The 16,862-nt window shown below is 40.6% G+C and overlaps 1 protein-coding gene across 1 annotated transcript; it reads left to right on the top strand.

Annotated features, from left to right (window-relative positions):
• The first annotated feature begins 1,630 nt into the window (after window positions 1–1,630).
• Window positions 1,631–13,099, top strand: CD79B (CD79b molecule). The gene is made up of 6 exons (XM_081933894.1): window positions 1,631–1,783; window positions 6,822–6,875; window positions 7,812–8,096; window positions 10,087–10,205; window positions 11,763–11,804; window positions 12,332–13,099. The coding sequence occupies exons 1-6, from the start codon at window positions 1,714–1,716 to the stop codon at window positions 12,428–12,430; spliced, it is 669 nt and encodes a 222-aa protein (XP_081790020.1). The 5' UTR covers window positions 1,631–1,713; the 3' UTR covers window positions 12,431–13,099.
• Window positions 13,100–16,862: the final 3,763 nt, after the last annotated feature.

The following is a 16,862-nucleotide window of genomic DNA, read 5'->3' as shown; positions in this document are numbered from 1 at the left end:
TCTCTGCTTCCCCCCTTCCAGCCAGCAGCTCCAATCACCAGACACAGGAAAGTTCAAATGAAATGGAGTTACCACTCTAGCTTCTCTCTGTAGAATGAGAAAAAGGCCATTGTAACCCACAACGGTCTGGAACCCAGCCTATCCAACACCTGTGATTTCTAGATGACTGACAATTTAAAATGTCCAAATATATGCTATTTAGGGAAAAAAGCAGTATTTTGGACTATTTTGATAGGCATTTTTATGGCACAGTTCCCACATTGTGGCAAACTGTGGATGACCAGAAAATTATTTATGGAGTAAATCACAATGACTAATTCATAAAGTTTGAAGGGAAAATCCAATTCATTTGCAATTAAATGTGTAGTTTATATTGAACCAATTGTGTAAAGCATGTCTTACAATTATATGTATTTTGTGTATTTGTCTATTATTCCATTCAGCTTCATGTTGGAAAAGACTGCTTTAAGGAGACAACAATCCAAGATTCCTGTTTTATCCTCATGTCCAGAAATGTGCTTTAGATCTAACTCCATTTTTTGGAGAGGGATGTTTGGAATCAAAGCCTCCTGCTCCTGGATGCCCCACTGGAAGCAGCTTCCATCTAAGCCACTGTTTCCTACTCTCTACCATAAATTAATGATCGTTATTTTTTTTTTAAAAAAACTAATTTAAAACTAATTCTTAGATACGAGAAAGGACATTGTGGTGGGAAATCTCTGATTTCATTTTTTTTAAAAGCCAGTACCACCTTAGCGGTAAGGTAAAATACAAAGCAGCCTTGGTGAATAGAGCATATGCAGGCAAAAGTTTTAAGTTCCCCCATCTTAACTGGGTGCTGCATTACTTTTAAAACAAGCAATGTGAGATCTCTTTCCATGACCGTTTGATGATGTCCGTTGTTTCCTATTTTCAATTATTTTGCTCATATATCCATGATGTAATGTTTCCCTTATTTGTGGGAACGGTGTGTCCCTGTTGAACATTAATTCTGAATATTCAAGAAGTGTCCCGTGAGAGAACAAAGAGTGCAGACAACAGAGCAAGAGTTTATCACCTGATACAATGCCTGTTTTTATTGGCACCAAGAAGTTAACATGAAACCTGATTTGGTGATGAACAGGAATGGATGATGAAGGGGCTGATAAATTTACATTCTATCTGTGTGGGCAGTTGTGCTTGCGTGTCAAGCTGACGGTTTAGCAAGCAGCCTTGATCAGCATCAGGTATGGAGAAGAGTTGCCTTGCAGGGACTGGTTTACTTCTCCCTAGTAAAATGCAGAGGCACAGCTACCACTATGGGAAACCACTATGGGACAGCCAGAAGGGAGGGAAATTCCCACTCTGTGAATTTTATGCAGGAAGGAAGAAGCCACCAATCTGGAGTTTTTGGAAAGGAACAATATGGTATAAATAAAATAAAATAAAACAATCCAAAGCACAATATCCACAAGAGAAAAGGTGGTGAACCAGAATAACTTCCTCCACTTTCAATGTGAGACCTAGTCACTAAGTGCAGCTCTTACCAATAAAGTCACCCAAGGGACTGTCCCATGACAACTGAATTTACATGGACAGGAAACAAGAGCTCAGCCCAGGAGCCTCAGCTCTTTGTCAAAAGAAAGAAGAAAGTGAGGGCTGAAGGTGTTTTTGCAAACCTCCAATTGAATTCAATCCAAGATACATTCCTTCCATCTCCACTTTTGCTCAGCTATGGCAGCTTCTTCCTTCTGGATTTGCAGAGACTTTGGGGCCACCCTGGGGCTCTTGCTTGTAGTCACAGGTATGATTTCTTCCATCTCCTTTGGCCAAATCCATTGACTGATGGTTTAAAGTCCTAGGTAGCTTAATGTCAGTTGAATTTTTAATGTGTTTTTCCCTCTCTCTTATGAGGCTAATCTTTTGGATTGAACTATAGGGCCTAAATCAGCAAATAAATGGATAAAAACTATGTTCATTGGCTTTTCTAAATTGATGCCATTCGGATGGTAGAACTAGAGTTTCAGTTTCCACACTGCAAGTTGACTAAGATTAATATTGTTAATGCATAAAGAGGATACCTTGTTGAGAAGTCTGATCTAAATTCATAGTAGGCTGACAGTTGGATCCCAGGTGAAGATTTGATTTATAAATAAACAAGGTAGGCAACCTAAAACCCATCTGAAAAAGATAGGTGTTGGTTTTCCAGTGATTATGTGAGATTGGAGGAAAAAGTAGCAAAAGAGAGAAAGGGATAGAGGGATCAGCAGAAAATTATTCTGAGAATTCAATAAAAGCAATACTGTACCAAATAAGAGATAATGACATCTTCTTAAGTTACTGAGCATGCTTTATTTTATAAAATGAAATTTTACAAAACTGTAACTAAATGCCTGAAGCCACATTTTACAAAGAGAGTATGGGTTTTTTTTGTGATGGTGGAGATATTACTTGGGGATTTTGGTGGGAGATGGAAATGTCTAAGAAAGAGCCCAGGACCTTCTTCATCCCCCCCTCCCCCCACTCCCAGAATAATTTAGGGGAAATTTCACAGAAGCAAGCAAGAAAGAACTGTGTTCATTGGGCTGTGTTACCAGAACTGCAACACTTCCTGTCCAGCTGCTTTGAATGTAGAGAGACACTGACACATATCGTGTTTGCTATCTAAAATGAGAAACTTTCTTTCTGAAGCTCTCCAGAGAAGGGCAAAGCAATGAAAATGGGCATTCGTAAATTATTTGGGCTGAATAAAAGGATAGAAGAACTGAAACTTCTCTATCCATCTTGAATAATAGGATGCAGCGTAAAAGAGGTCCTTTCAGCAAATCTGGTTGTAAAATAGAATCATTTGAGGCTTTTTATTCAACAATTCATATATGGGGCCCTGTCCTTTTTTTCAAACTTCTCCCTGACCTCAGTAGGGCTTTTGTCAAATTAAGACTAGGAATACTGTAGAAAACATGGCTGTTGGGAATCATACATTTCTCTCATTTTATTTCTAAAGAGTTTAAGATTACAATGTAATCCTAGCTATGACTTCTCAAAGCAAGTTTTTTCTTAAATGCAAAAGAGCTTCCTTCCAAGTACTTGCATTTCAGCCTTATAATAATATTGGACTTAAGCTACCCGGCATTACACATTTTACCTTTCAGTAAATGCATAAATAGAATTGATCAGATTTCATCTTCCAGGGCAGAGATTAAGTATAACAAGATGGGATCTTTAACCCCCAACTTGTACTGAAAAAAACATGCCTAAAGCATGATCCAATAACAAGAAGTGAAAAGTGAGCATTATTCTATTGTTTCTTGTAATAATTTAAAAAATAATTAGCCCATGGAAAGAATACACGGTTTTAGAAAGATTGTTATGAAGTAGATTCACACATCACACTAACTCATGTTCTATGTAATCATGGATTATTGAATAAACCATAGTTGTTATGTCCATTCAGTACACTAAGGCAAAATCAAATAACATTATGACTTAGCATGAACCCAGTCAATGGCTAGGTTTACAGAGCATACTAAGTCATAATATAACATTGGATATTTACTTAACATATTCAATGAATCCAGTCAATTGTACTTTATTAGTAAATCATGGCTAGGAAAATACAATTTACAAATATACCATTGTGGGAAATAGTGAGTCTTGAAAACATAGAAAGTCAGAAGTGTGAGGGGATAGATTAGAGGGTCTCTTCAAAGGTATGAATATTCTAGTTGTTAGATATCCAGACTAGCTACAATGGTTTCCACCAAGGTCCTCTGTTCTGGTGGGAACAGAGGTTTAATCCTATTGGTCGAAGGGTCTAACAGCTCCCTATAAAGGGGCTGCTGTCAGACTCAACCTTCGCTGGATTGTTCTTACTTGTTGTGCTTTAATAAAGAGCTGTTGTTATCGTTCAAGCCTGTGTGTGCCTATCCATTACCCAATCTAACACTAGTCTTCAAAGCTTCCTTGCAGATCTTCCGTTCTGAATTCAGATCTCACTTAATCTCTTTCTGGCACTTGCTTTTCTCAGGGCAGCATATCTAGACAGCCAGTTTAACTTATTGTCAGGAACAAGAGGGGAGAATGTGCAGTGCAGGGCAAGTTAAGAGGCAGAGACTGGTGAATTTTCTCATCCATGAGAAAAAAACATCCAGTTGCCCTTCTGGGGGCTAAGAGAAGAGGCAGGTTCAGACAAATGAATTAGAGAGGAGGACTGTCTGTCAGAAGTTGATTGGGCATTATTCAAATGAGTAAGAGAGACTCTCCAGCTTTCCTTAGATCCTTTAGATATAACTTGGACTGTCACCTGACCCCATGTATTAGATGGTGCAAGTGTCCATGGAATGGGTAGAGAGGTTGATGTGAGTTTTATTGAAAATAAAATTGCCCCGTGGAGTTCTTTCGCTATTGTGCACTGCCCATCAGTGGGGACCAAGAGGCAGGCCATTCAATGTAGTGCTTTTGCTGCTGAAACCTATGTGGTTGGGCAAGGCTCATAAGAAGTACTGTTTAGTTCTACTGAGCCCTGCCTCTCTCCAACATCTGCCAATTTTCTGGGTTGCCTGCAGTATCTGAGCTACAGGGAGGATATCTCCCGTATCCCTGAAACACCTGCTGCCACCCCTGCAGACTTGCTGGCCCAGTTCCCCTCTTCATGACAAGGAAGGTTGAGGTAGAAAGAGTGAAAAATTGGAGGAATGTCAGCCAGCACACTGTTGTATTTGACCTGCTGACGGCTGATCTCCCATTTTAGCACCCACCATATGTGATCTGTTAACTGGGCTGCCAGCACACCATGCAGGGGACCTGGTAGGGAAGAGGAACTATTATTTCAAGCACACTATCCTCACCATGTGACACACACACACACCAGCCACTTCAGAGAATGTGCCCAGATAGACCTCCAACCCTCACCCCCATTTTTGAATCATCAGCTTAATGGCCCCTAAGGTACTTAGGGAACATTGAAAATTCCACTTCAGCTTTGGTGGTTTAGAAAAACCTGAGGTCACTTAGCCATGACTACGAACTTGTATTAGAGAAAGGCCATGATGAGTAGAGAAGTCCTGAATAGCCAGCCAGGTAGCCGCCTGCAGAATTTAGATAGATATCAAGTAGGTCCCTATCAGAAACCCATGGCCCTTCTTAGTCTTGGTCTGCATAGTGCACAAAGTCAGACCGGCTTACACAACTCAGTAAAAAATGTCTTTGGTTGAAGGTTCATCCTCACATCTCCCCTGATGGCAGCTTTTATATGACTGCCTTCATGAGGTTTGCCTTCTTATTAATTCTCCAGCTTACAGAGGAGGCAACTTATTGTGTTTTCAGCAGGTCTAATTTTGAAGTGGGACTTCTCCCAGCACAATATTACCCATGACTCTGATCCTTCATGCAGCTGGTGATATGGTCAGGGGTTGGTGGCATACCTAGAATCGCTTAGCCCCATTAGACTGCTACAGAGGGCACTCCCCACTTCTGATGGCTGGTCTTTCCAGGTCCACCATGACCATTTTAGGTGGCAGACCCTTGGCTTCCAAAGAGACATCTGCATGCATAAGGCCTGGCCATCACTTTCCAAACCACTTGTCATGCCTACATAGGCTCCTCATTTACACAAGATGGCACTCGTTAAAAGAGTGTTAAACCACAGTATAAAAACAAGATAGATGTTTTCTTGGAAAAAGTTCAACCCCATGCTCCAGAGAAGTTAGGTTCAAATCAGGAAAGACTCTGCCAGTTGTGTCTTCTCATTCTTTCACCAGTGAGTGCATTACAGGCTTTCCGTTGTTTTGCTGACAAGCGATTTCAAATTCCTGCTCAGGCATCTGTGGCTTGGTGTGGCCCCACAGCTCTGGCCCTTTTGCACATGAATACAAATCACAATGCGTGTACAAAAGAAGTTGGTTTTCCTAGTAATTCTGCTTTCACCATTCTTCCCCCCTTCCCCTACTGTTGCCTCCTATTGATATCGCTCTGGGACTATACTTTCTATTGTGTTTATTACTTGGGAACATAATTTTTCTTTCTCCACAGGCTGCCTCTGCACTCCTATCACAGGCATGGCCATTCTTTTGCAGCGTAGGTGAAGACGGAATTTCCTCATTATCAGTTGTGTTTTCTTCTTCACTCTGCACATCTCTTCTAGGCCTGTAGCCTATTTGAGCGGCTATTTTGGACACGGGCTTCATGCATGACTTGGGGCAACTTAAGAAGAGGGTGATGAAGCCCCTCAAGTGCCCAGATCACTGATACTAAGGACAGCAATGGGTGATTGGTTTTTTAAAAAACCAATAATAATGCTCAGTAATAGTGATAAAGAAACCACGTATCAACTTTTTATCTTGTTCCACACTGAAACTGTAAAGAGAACATTTGCCATCCTGGTTTCTGAATCAGGGCATCAGTTGAGGCAGGGCAATTGATGCCAGTATACTTCTCTGGCATTTCAAGGCTGAAGGAAAACATGTTAACATGGCTGTCTATTTATCTCCCTTGGGGGGATGCACTGTATTTTTGTTATATCCTGCCCAAAATCAATTTCTATCCACTCTTGCAGCCCTTGATTGCAGTGAACACTGGTTGGAACTGCTGAATCTTTGGATGTAATAATCAAAATATCCTTCTTCACCAATCACTTGCATACCTAAAGAGTACTAAAAGCATATCCAGCATCAAAATTTATTGAAGTGAATTTGGGGGAGGAAAATCTTGCTTCATTTTTTTCTTCATTTGTTTAGATCATTCTGCTTGAAGGCATAGAAGACAGGGGAAAAATCAAAGGGCACCAATTTCAATTTTAGTTGTATACTGGCTGTTTTTCAGAGCATTTTTTTCTCTTTCCCCAGGTATGACAATCACCAAAGCTTCTGGTGAAAGAAATAACGTTTCTCAAAAACAAGGTATATGTGTACTTTCAAGATTATATTGTCTTCCAGTTCCTAATTCTGAAATTTCTTTGCAACATCCTTTTTCCAAGGCTGTGTTATTTGTTACTTGTAAAATGATTGCCTGATTTTGAGCATTACTAGAGCTCTATGGCTGCAATTTTTGGAATAATTTGGGTGGTGTAAAAGAACCCAATGTTCACATTTATGTCAGGTCACTGGGTTCCTTATGGACCTTTCACTCTTTGTCAGTGGACCAAACCAAGGATTGTGTTTCCACCTGTATTGTGTTTGATTAAAAAGCTCTGCCAGTACCTCCTCTCCCCCATCTGGCTACCTTTTCATCCAAAGAGACTTGGACTCTGTAAGAAGATGAGCTCTTCAAATCCAAAAAAGCCAGCCTGAACTGAGAAAGGACCAAATAGTGCATGACTCTATCCAGTTACCTGCTCCATATGTCAGTTTCACCCCAAAGGTAAAGGAAAAGCAATATAGTCCCAATCTACTGTGCTCTGTAGCTGAATGAAGACACAAGACAAATATGTATCCCAATCAAAACTAGCTCTCCCCACCCGGGAACTCTCCACGGGTTTGGGAAGTCCTCGACTATCACATAAATGTTTGCCACAAAGCTATTAAGGATACAAGGACCTTCCTAGATAAGAATAGCTCCACATCTCCAGTGAAGAAGAATTGACAAACTCATTCCTCTAGTCAGGAATTAGCTGGAACTTGATACATGTTTCAATAGCTTATTTAGAGCCACCTGTCTTCCTAGTCTACCATGATCCAGATACTGGCTACATGTAATGAGCCCAGTAATGCAGCAATTTCTAGAAGTAACCTGGCTGAAGAAGATTGGCAAAAAGTCCAATAAAGATACTTACCCTTCTTTTCCATCCTGCTCTCCACCTTTCTCTCTTTACTATGGATTTTTCTTCTTTTATACAGATACAACCACTTTCATGAATGTGATAAATACACGTTTCATTGCTGCAAGAGGGGGCTCCCGAATTTCCCTTAGCTGTTCTTTTGGTGCTCAGGCAAGTTGGCATAAAGAGACTGATCAGGGCAAACACCAGGAGATTATGAACAGCTCCAGAGTCCATGTGACTGGAAATACTTCAATTGTAGTGATGCAGATCAACAAACTCCAGCACACCGACAATGGTATCTACCACTGTAAGATCAAGAACTCAATGAAGGCGACATGTGGTACTGAACTCAAAGTCATGGGTAAACCTTTCATCTTCTAAATACTGCCCTCTCTGATGCTACATGCTTGGGTATTGCTATGTATGGACAATACTTCTTGACACAAGGCCATACATTCTGTTCCCAGAGAAGAATATACCAGCTAATTTCTGGGATTCTGTCTGTTCATACTGGCAGCCTGTCTTAGCTAGATATGTAATGAATTAGAATAGAATAGAATAGAATAGAATAGAATAGAATAGAATAGAACAATGCAATGCAATGCAATGCAATACAAGAGTTCGAAGGGACCTTAGAGGTCTTCAAGTCCAACCCCCACTTAGGCAGGAAACCCTATACCATTTCAGACAAATAGTTGTCCAATCTCTTCTTAAAAACTTCCATTGTTGCAGCATTCACAACATTCACAAGTTGTTTCACTGATTAATGGTTCTGCTGGGAAATTTCTCCTTAGTTTTAGGTTGCTTCTCTCCTTGATTAGTTTCCATCTGTTGCTTCGTGTCTTGCCTTCAGGTGCTTTGGAGAATAGATTGACCCCCTCTTTTTTGTGGCAACTCCTGAGATATTGAAGCAGTGCTATCATGTCACCCCCAGTCCTTCTTTTCATTAAACTAGACATACCCAATTCCAGCAACCATTCTTTATATGTTTTAGCCTCCAGTCCCCTAATTATCTTTGTTACTCTTTCTAGAGTCTCAACATCTTTTTTCATCGTGGGGACAAAAACTGGATACAGTATTCCAAGTGTGATCTTACCAAGGCATTATAAAGTGGTATTAACACTTCACGTGATCCTGACTCCATCCCTTTGTCAATGCAGTCAAAAACTGTTGGCTTTTTTGGCAGCTGCAGCACACTGTTAGCTCATAATTAAATGGATGTCTACTAGGACTCCAATATCCCTTTCATAGTTACTACTGTTGACTGAGGTACCACATATACTATATCTGTGCATTGTGTTTTTCTTGCCTAAATGTAGAACCTTACTTTTTTCACCATTGAATTTCATTTTGTTAGATAGCACCCAATGTTGAAGTTTGTCAAGATCCTTCTGTAACAAGCCTATCTTCTGGAGTGTTGGTTATTCCTGCCAGCTTGGTGTCATCCTTCCCAAGTTCTCTCTAAGTTTATTGAAATTAGCTCTCTTAAAGTCCAAGACTCTAGTTTGACTTTGTTCTATTGCTCGTGCTTGCATAATGCTGAATTCCAATACTGCATGATCACTTTCTCCCTCAAGGTTCCTGTAGCTTCAACACCTTATATCATTTTTTCATCTCTGTTAGTAAGAATTAAATTTGCTGATCCCCTATTTCCCTTCTCTGCTTTTGGGGAAACAAAGTTGTCTGCTAGGTTTGTCAGGAACCTGATTAATCTACCTCTTAGTGCAGAGTTTGTCTCCCAGTTGATGTGCTTCCTATATATCTTCGTTTACTGACTAGCAAAAAATTCATCTATTTCCTGTTTCATCCCACCAAGTTTCGATAATGGCAACAATAACGTATCTGCCCTCATTTATTTGAATTTCTAATTCCCGCTACAGCCTATCCTACTAAGCCTACAGCCTATCCTACTAAGTTCCTGCCACAAGCTCTGGAAATCATTCAACGCAGAAAGTACATCTTTTGGGGACAGTTCATTTGTGCCAAGAGATACAATAGCATCAGCATCACAGTCCTTAATAGCATTCTTGACTATCTCAAAAATATGCCCCTCATCTCTGTTAGTAGCAGCACCTGGAAGACATCTAACCTTTTTCAAAACCTCTGTATCCTTTCCTAAATTTACAGGATTTAAAGATATTTAGCTATAGATATGTGGTACCTAAACTGCATCGCAGGATCTGAATTATGTCCTGGATATAGTACAGACTATTTTCATTTCAAAGATGGAAAGGAAAACAGTGGTCAAAACTGGATATTTCTGTCAATGTAGTCCTAGGATAGAGGGTTACGCAGTCACATTGTGATAAGCAAAGTACAGAAGTAAAGTGAGTCATTTTGTTGTTTTGAAGGTATTAGCACCTATGAGCAAGTGCAGAGTCGGCACAACGTGAAAGATGCTATCATCTTAATCCAGACAATTCTTCTTGTCCTTTTTGTGAGCATACCTGTGTTGCTAACCCAAGGGAAGGTGAGTGAATGGAATATTCATAATCGTTCAGTAGGGGCCTTGACTGACCACTAGACTATAATCAAATTTGTGATTATAATGGTGATTTTTTAATATGAGAGCATGTGGGTGGCTTCTTCATGAATAAGGGAGGGCCTTTTGGGCATTTTTAGAGCCGAGGTGGCGTAGTGGTTGAAGTGCAATACTGCAGGCTACTTCAGCTGACTGCTAGCTGCAGTTCAGCAGTTCAAATCTCACCGACTCAAGGTTGACCCAACCTTCCACCCTTCCGAGCAGATGTGGCATTCAGCTGGTTCTCTCTGGTTTGGGCGAACTGATAGCGGCAGCTACAGAAGGTTCTGCCCACCCGCCCCGACATAATGTGCGAGCACTGCGCATGCGCAGAAGGTGGTGAATATTTGTAGATGTGGTGCGTGCACTCACATTTGCGAATTGGTAGGGAAGGTAAGTGAATCTCACCGCTGCTTCCGAGGTGGGTAAAATGAGGACTCAGATTGTTGGGGGGCAATATGCTGACTCTGTAAACCACTTAGAGAGGTCTGTAAAAGCATTATGAAACTGTATATAAATCTAAGTGCTATTGCTATTTTGAAGCGTTGCAGGAATGCAGCTGCAAACGCACCTTCTTATTCTCAGCCCCTTTCCTCTAGAACAGTTGACTCCAGATACAAAGGTGGGCTCTTCTTTATTTTCATTCTGGAGACCTACTAAGATCTGGCTCTTCTGGAGGAAGTTTGGAAATATTTCACTGGTACATAATGCCAGCGTAATAATATATCTGGCAAGATTATGATTCTTGTTTCATGTTCTGCTGTATTTATAAATGAACAAATGTAAATTATGGACAAATAAGTGAGAAAACACTTGAAGTATTTCAATAACATAAAACTGGCAAATGATTATTTGAAGCAACAAATTGAGCCAACTCAAATCTGCTTAATGAAGGCTGAGAAAACTCCTGCTTTTAAGCTTGATTCTGAGCCATGGATTCCCTCCACCTCATCTCACCCAATGGATGCCATAGCCTAATCCCTTCCATCCTCCAGATTTATTGGACTACAGTTTCCATCATGAGCAGACACTGAAATAAATCATCAAAGCAGAAGCTGGGGTAATGGGCTGGGGTAAAGTCAAGTGTCTTTCTTAGGATGAAGCATATATTCTGTGAAAAATAGGAACACAAAGCCAAACCAGTGGCAAGAGGACCTTGCAAAGAAGATGGTGAACAGAGTTTTTCTTGGTTTTGCCCATAATCAAATGGACTTCAGAAACAACCTCAAATATTTCAAAACCAGACTAGGAAGCAAGTTCTCTTTCAAATCATCACATTTCATCTCAAAGGACCTTCTCCAATTAGTTAGGTTTTTCTTTTGTCCATTAACAAAGATCTTCTAAATATGATATTTTTAATAAAACATTAAGATTACTGGTAAATAAGCTCAGCAAGAATTTAAAAAGGAAAAGGATCAGGAATGCTTAGCCAATGGGTCTCAAGTGATTATCAAAAGAAATATCAAACTATCTGAAATTTGATTATATCTCTCTCTACCACTTTAGGGTGACAGAAAAGATGCCTCTGGGGAGGAACATACTTATGAGGTAAGCAACAGAGAGAAAGATTCTTAGTCTTAACCACATAAAAATATATGCATTTCTCTTCATATTCCATGCTTGCCTGTTGTCTTCAGGCCAGAGAATTGTAGCCAGCCCTTGGAGAAGTTTTTCATTCATATGCAGAAATGTTCAATTCCCCTCTTCTCCAGGAGGGGCTTGGAAAACCCCTATCTGGAACTCTGGGGAGCCACAGCCAGTTTAAACAAATAATTCTGTCCTGGATGGATTATGGATCTAGTTCAATACTGTACAAGTCGGCTTCTTTCATTCTCGACTTCTGGCTGAACACTCTGCCAGTCAAGAACTGGACTAGTTGGGCCTTTTGTCTCATTGAGGAGGAGTTTTGGGCAGTTTTTTGGGCAATTCTTTTACTGGCATGTAGAAAGAACAAAATGGAGTTGGACAGCATGTTTCTACCCCCTTCCCCCCTCCCCAAAAAACACAACAAAGTGCTTGTTGCCCTGGCTGACACTTTCCGTTCATTGACTGGTTCTATTTTTCTTCTTCAACAGGGGCTGACGGTTGAACTAGCTGATACATATGAAGACATAGGTGTTTACCAAGACAGACCAGAGAAGTGGGATTTGGGGGAACATCCGTGTGAAGAATAAAAAGGCTAGCAGCTTGGTCATCCACAATTGACTTAACCAAAGGGCCCCAATTCCTGGGGCAACCAGGGTCCATTGTAAAAATTCCACTCTAGATAAGCTTTAAAAAGGTGCTTATCTCTTGCTTTCAGCTGCTCTGCTAGAAACTACTAAAGAGCAGTATTCACAATATCCAGATTCCCTGGGACTGTTGAATCAAAGACATTCAAATGGGGAGAAGGGAGAAGACAGGCAGAGACAATTTGAGGCACACCATAAAAATGAAAGCAAAAAGAGCTGAGAAGAATTTGTAAGTAGATGGGCATTCTGGCTTGAGTTTGCTCAATATTCCCTTCCCCAAATGGCATTTTGTAATTTGAATATTTTCTGCTCTTTCCTGGCTAGGCAACAGAGGATTGAATCTGATAAACTAGTATCTAGCATCACATTGCTTTAGTTTCTTTAACCCAAGACCCTCCAGATGGTCTGGGACCAATGCTCCTAGAATTCCTTAGCAAGATGTCTATGGTGAAAATATCTGGAATATATAAGCTATATAGGACATAATGTTTCCTACTGAGATTTACAGTTTTGCAGTTAGGATTTTTCTTCTTTAGGCTCATGTTTAAAAAAAATATCTAGCATCCTTATGAAAGAATTTCAAAAATATATGCTGAACTTTTCAAAATAATAAAAAAGCATTTCATACTAATGGTTTTTCCCCCCAAATTTTGACTTAGCATATTACTTCTTTGTTTCAGGAGCATGGGGAAAAAAGTGTGTTTCTACCACAGAAATCTGAAGACGTAACATTTTTAGCTTAATATGCATAACCAACTTCTTAAGAATAGCCTTTTAACCAAGTAGTTTTCAGAACTACTTGTAAATAATTATGTTTTGGGTCTATGGCAGCTCCAAGTGCCCTCCAGCTGGGTTGATTGTCAGTTGCCAAAGCTGGGTGAAGATTACAAGAGTTTAATTCAAACACATCTGAAAAGCACCAGATTGGAAGAATGATATATTATGGTAAGGGTTGTAAAGATTTTTATTCCTTGGTGAACACATCTGTCACAGACCTTCAGAGATTGCATTTTGAAAACCAAAGTATTTTTTAAAAAATCCTTTTTGAAGTAGAGATCTAGTCACTGTTGGCAAGCACAGAAGCTTTGCTAAAAACCAACCTGGTGATAGATATTTTGCTGCCCAAAATGGAACTACTGTGTTTGGGTAGACATCTATTTCCAAAACAAAAACAATGAAAGGCTTGTTGTGAAGTGATAACACAAGCTACACCTTTTGTACTAATGTTGCACACAGGGATATCTAAGAGCCAGAGTTGTGTTGTGATGTTTTGCAAATTTAACACTTCTTCCGAAACGCCTACGTGTCTCTTGTTCCCTCATCCAGATCAAGTGTTTCCATGAACGCTTGAGGCAGAAGATACTGCCAGCGATTTTTCCACTACTTGACCAGAAAAAGTCCATAAGAAAACAATAACTAACCATGTATCATCCTTTCATACTTGCTAAGGTTACCCTGCCACTAAACAATCTTCACATCAAGAAAGTAGCAATTCAAAGCCACAATCCACATATAAAACACATATACAGTTAATATTAAGACACCGCCACAAATGTCCTTCTAACTGTTTCAGATATGCTCAATTTCATACTGTTTGGGCATGTTTTTCTGCAAATTACTGACTGGAACCATTTACTTCCTGTTTTTTCACAAAGCATAGCTAAATACCTCCTCTTCTCAGAAAATAAAATTGATGTAGGAAGCTGGGGGACTGGGGGAAATAGCTTCATGCACAGACAAAACCAGAGAGTCACAAAGTTAATTTTCATAATTAAGTTTCAGTTCTGCCTACTGTGCTTTTCATAGTCTGCTTCTACCTCTCTGCATTTTTCAATTTATAATGAATCTCAAAGCTGGGATTCAAATTCAGCTGCATTTAAAAGGCACTGTCCCACTTCTTCTTTCCAGTCTATAAGAACTTAAGTTGTCCTGAACCAGCTAGACCCAAAGCCTGTTTTATGCCAACTGAAAGACAGATAAGGGAGCACAAGGCTATCAAAGACCATCAGTCACAACAGTCCCTGCAGAGGCAGTACCCTGGGTATCTCCGATAGGAAAATACTATCCCCCCCCCCACTATTATTACCATTGCCTGCAATCCTCAGTTAACTCCAGGAGGGACAAGGGATTGGCCAATTGTCATAGCTCCTATGGAGAAATAGTAAGAACCAGAGTCACTTCTTCCATCATGATGCAGGTAGGTAACAAACAGACGTCCCTCAGCAACTATTTTGCTTCTGACTTTCTGCTTTGAAAATTAAAGAGGAAAACACATGGAAATTGAATTGTACAACAATAAATTGGAAAAAGATATGGAAGGAAGACCCTCCAAAACATCCAAATCCCACTACAGCCAACCACGAGTATAAAGGAAACACATAATGGCTTCATTCAGAGAAAGACTTGTGTTATGTCCCACATGATGAGGCTCAAGCTAGCTTCCGAAGTAAGGGACATGACTGAGTCTTGCTTAATCTAAATCTTTAATTTAGTTACTTAATAATATTTAATATTTTGGAAAGGAATAATACATTGTTTAAGGATTAAATACAAAAATGAGTTAGATATTGGCTTAGTCATACTTATTAAGTCTGATTAATCAAACCAGGTCTATTACAGGATTGTTGTTGCAGGGAAAATAGGAGGAGGAAGGTATACGGGATATGTTCACTCACTTGAGTTATTTGTAGAAATAAAGAAGAATAGAATAGAATAGAATAGAATAACTTTGTCACTTTGAATGTACACTAATCAGCATACATTAAAATGCTATTTTGTTACATACAGCTTTCAAAGGGTTATCACCTCCAATATACACTACATAAACATGACAAAATAAATAAATATAAAATTATGCATACGCACACATATATGACACAGGATAAAACACAATCTAGTTCAGACGTATATATGTACATGGTGAGTATAAGGTTTGAGAATACGTTGAGATCCATAGAAGTTTGAGAACCCATCCAAGTCACAATGAGCCAAACATGAGACTTAAACGGAGGCTTGAATAACAATCAGCATTTAATCTTTGATCAAAGTTTAAAGACATGATGATCAGTTGTTCCCAACATACCCCAAGGATATGCAGGGAAGAACTTCAGAGAAGGTGTAGCTCCTTTTTATACAGTTAGAGATATCATAGAATAACATACTGGCTTTACAATACTCCTCACTAGACTTATCAGCATTATCTTTTTCCTCTGTTCCCGTGATTGGCCATTTGGCCCCCTGTTGTGAAGGGCATGGATCAAAGGTGAGATACGTTCTCGGGCAGAAGGGGGGACATATCAAAGGTGTCAATTTTACAGCTCTTTACAGCTCCATTCTGGGATAAGTTCTATGCCCATAGGTTGCAGATGGATAAGAGTTCAAATGGCAAGGATTACACAATTTGACATTTGCCAGTTACTTTACAGACCCTAATAACAGTGCCACAGGAAGTCAGTTGCAGGGAACAAATGTCAGTTGGTCTTACCTGAACTGCATGTCTCAAAGATAGCGTGGGAGTAGTCACACATGGGTATTATCACAGCCTTTTTGCCCTGGAGGCTGAGGTAAATCTTGAGGCCATATCTCCGTACCTCCTCTGACCTCCCAGATTAACCGATGGTCATAGCGAAGAATCTGGAAAGGAAGGGACAGATAAAAAACACACATCCTTCCTGTCTGGTCCCTGACTGACCACTGAACTAACTTAGGCCCCTGGGCGGGGCACCCTAATGGGGGGGGGGGAAGTGACTACTCCCACGCCATCTTCGAGACATGCAGTTCAGGTAAGACCAACTGACAGTGAGGTGTGGGAGGAGTCACACATGGGACATACCAAAGCTAGATGTCCATGGGAGGGATCACTGGGCCTGAGTCCCATGAGAGTTTAGGACTCCCTGAAGGACCCTCCTCCCGAAGGCCGCCTCCACGGAGGCAGAGGCATCTAGCCGGTAGTGCCTGATGAATGGTGAGGGGGAAGACCAGGCGGCAGCCCTGCAGATCTCCTCGATAGGAGCATGGGAGGCCTAGGCCGCTGAGGTGGCAATACTCCTGGTGTAGTGCACGGTGATGCCCTCAGGAATCTGGAGTCCTCGTGCCTCATAGGCCTTGGAGATGGCCAATCTGATCCACCTGCTGATGGAGGCTGGGGAGACCTTGGCTCCCCTGGTGGACGTCTGAAAGGAGACGAAGAGAGCCTCAGAGCGCCTGAAGGGCACCGTGCACTTCAGGTAGATGTGTAAGGCTCTTCTGATGTCTAGGCGATGCCAAGATCTCTCTCCATCCCTAGAAGGCTGCGGACAGAAGTCCAGCAGAACTATCTCTAGACCTCTGTGGAAGGGAGAGTTGACTTTGGGAAAGAACGCGGAGTCCAGTCTGA

This window comes from Natrix helvetica, assembly GCF_964273705.1.
Source record: "Natrix helvetica genome assembly, chromosome: Z".
Classification (NCBI taxonomy): domain Eukaryota; kingdom Metazoa; phylum Chordata; class Lepidosauria; order Squamata; family Natricidae; genus Natrix; species Natrix helvetica.
The sequence above is the reverse complement of the archived record's forward strand: the minus strand, read 5'-3'. Positions and strand labels throughout refer to the sequence as shown.

Bases quoted from the DNA above. Each gene is read 5' to 3' on its own strand.
- CD79B (XM_081933894.1), top strand. From the start codon at position 1,714: ATGGCAGCTTCTTCCTTCTGGATTTGCAGAGACTTTGGGGCCACCCTG. The intron at 6,876-7,811 runs GTATATGTGTAC...TCTTTTATACAG, and splicing joins TAACGTTTCTCAAAAACAAG to ATACAACCACTTTCATGAAT. The intron at 11,805-12,331 runs GTAAGCAACAGA...CTTCTTCAACAG, and splicing joins GGGAGGAACATACTTATGAG to GGGCTGACGGTTGAACTAGC.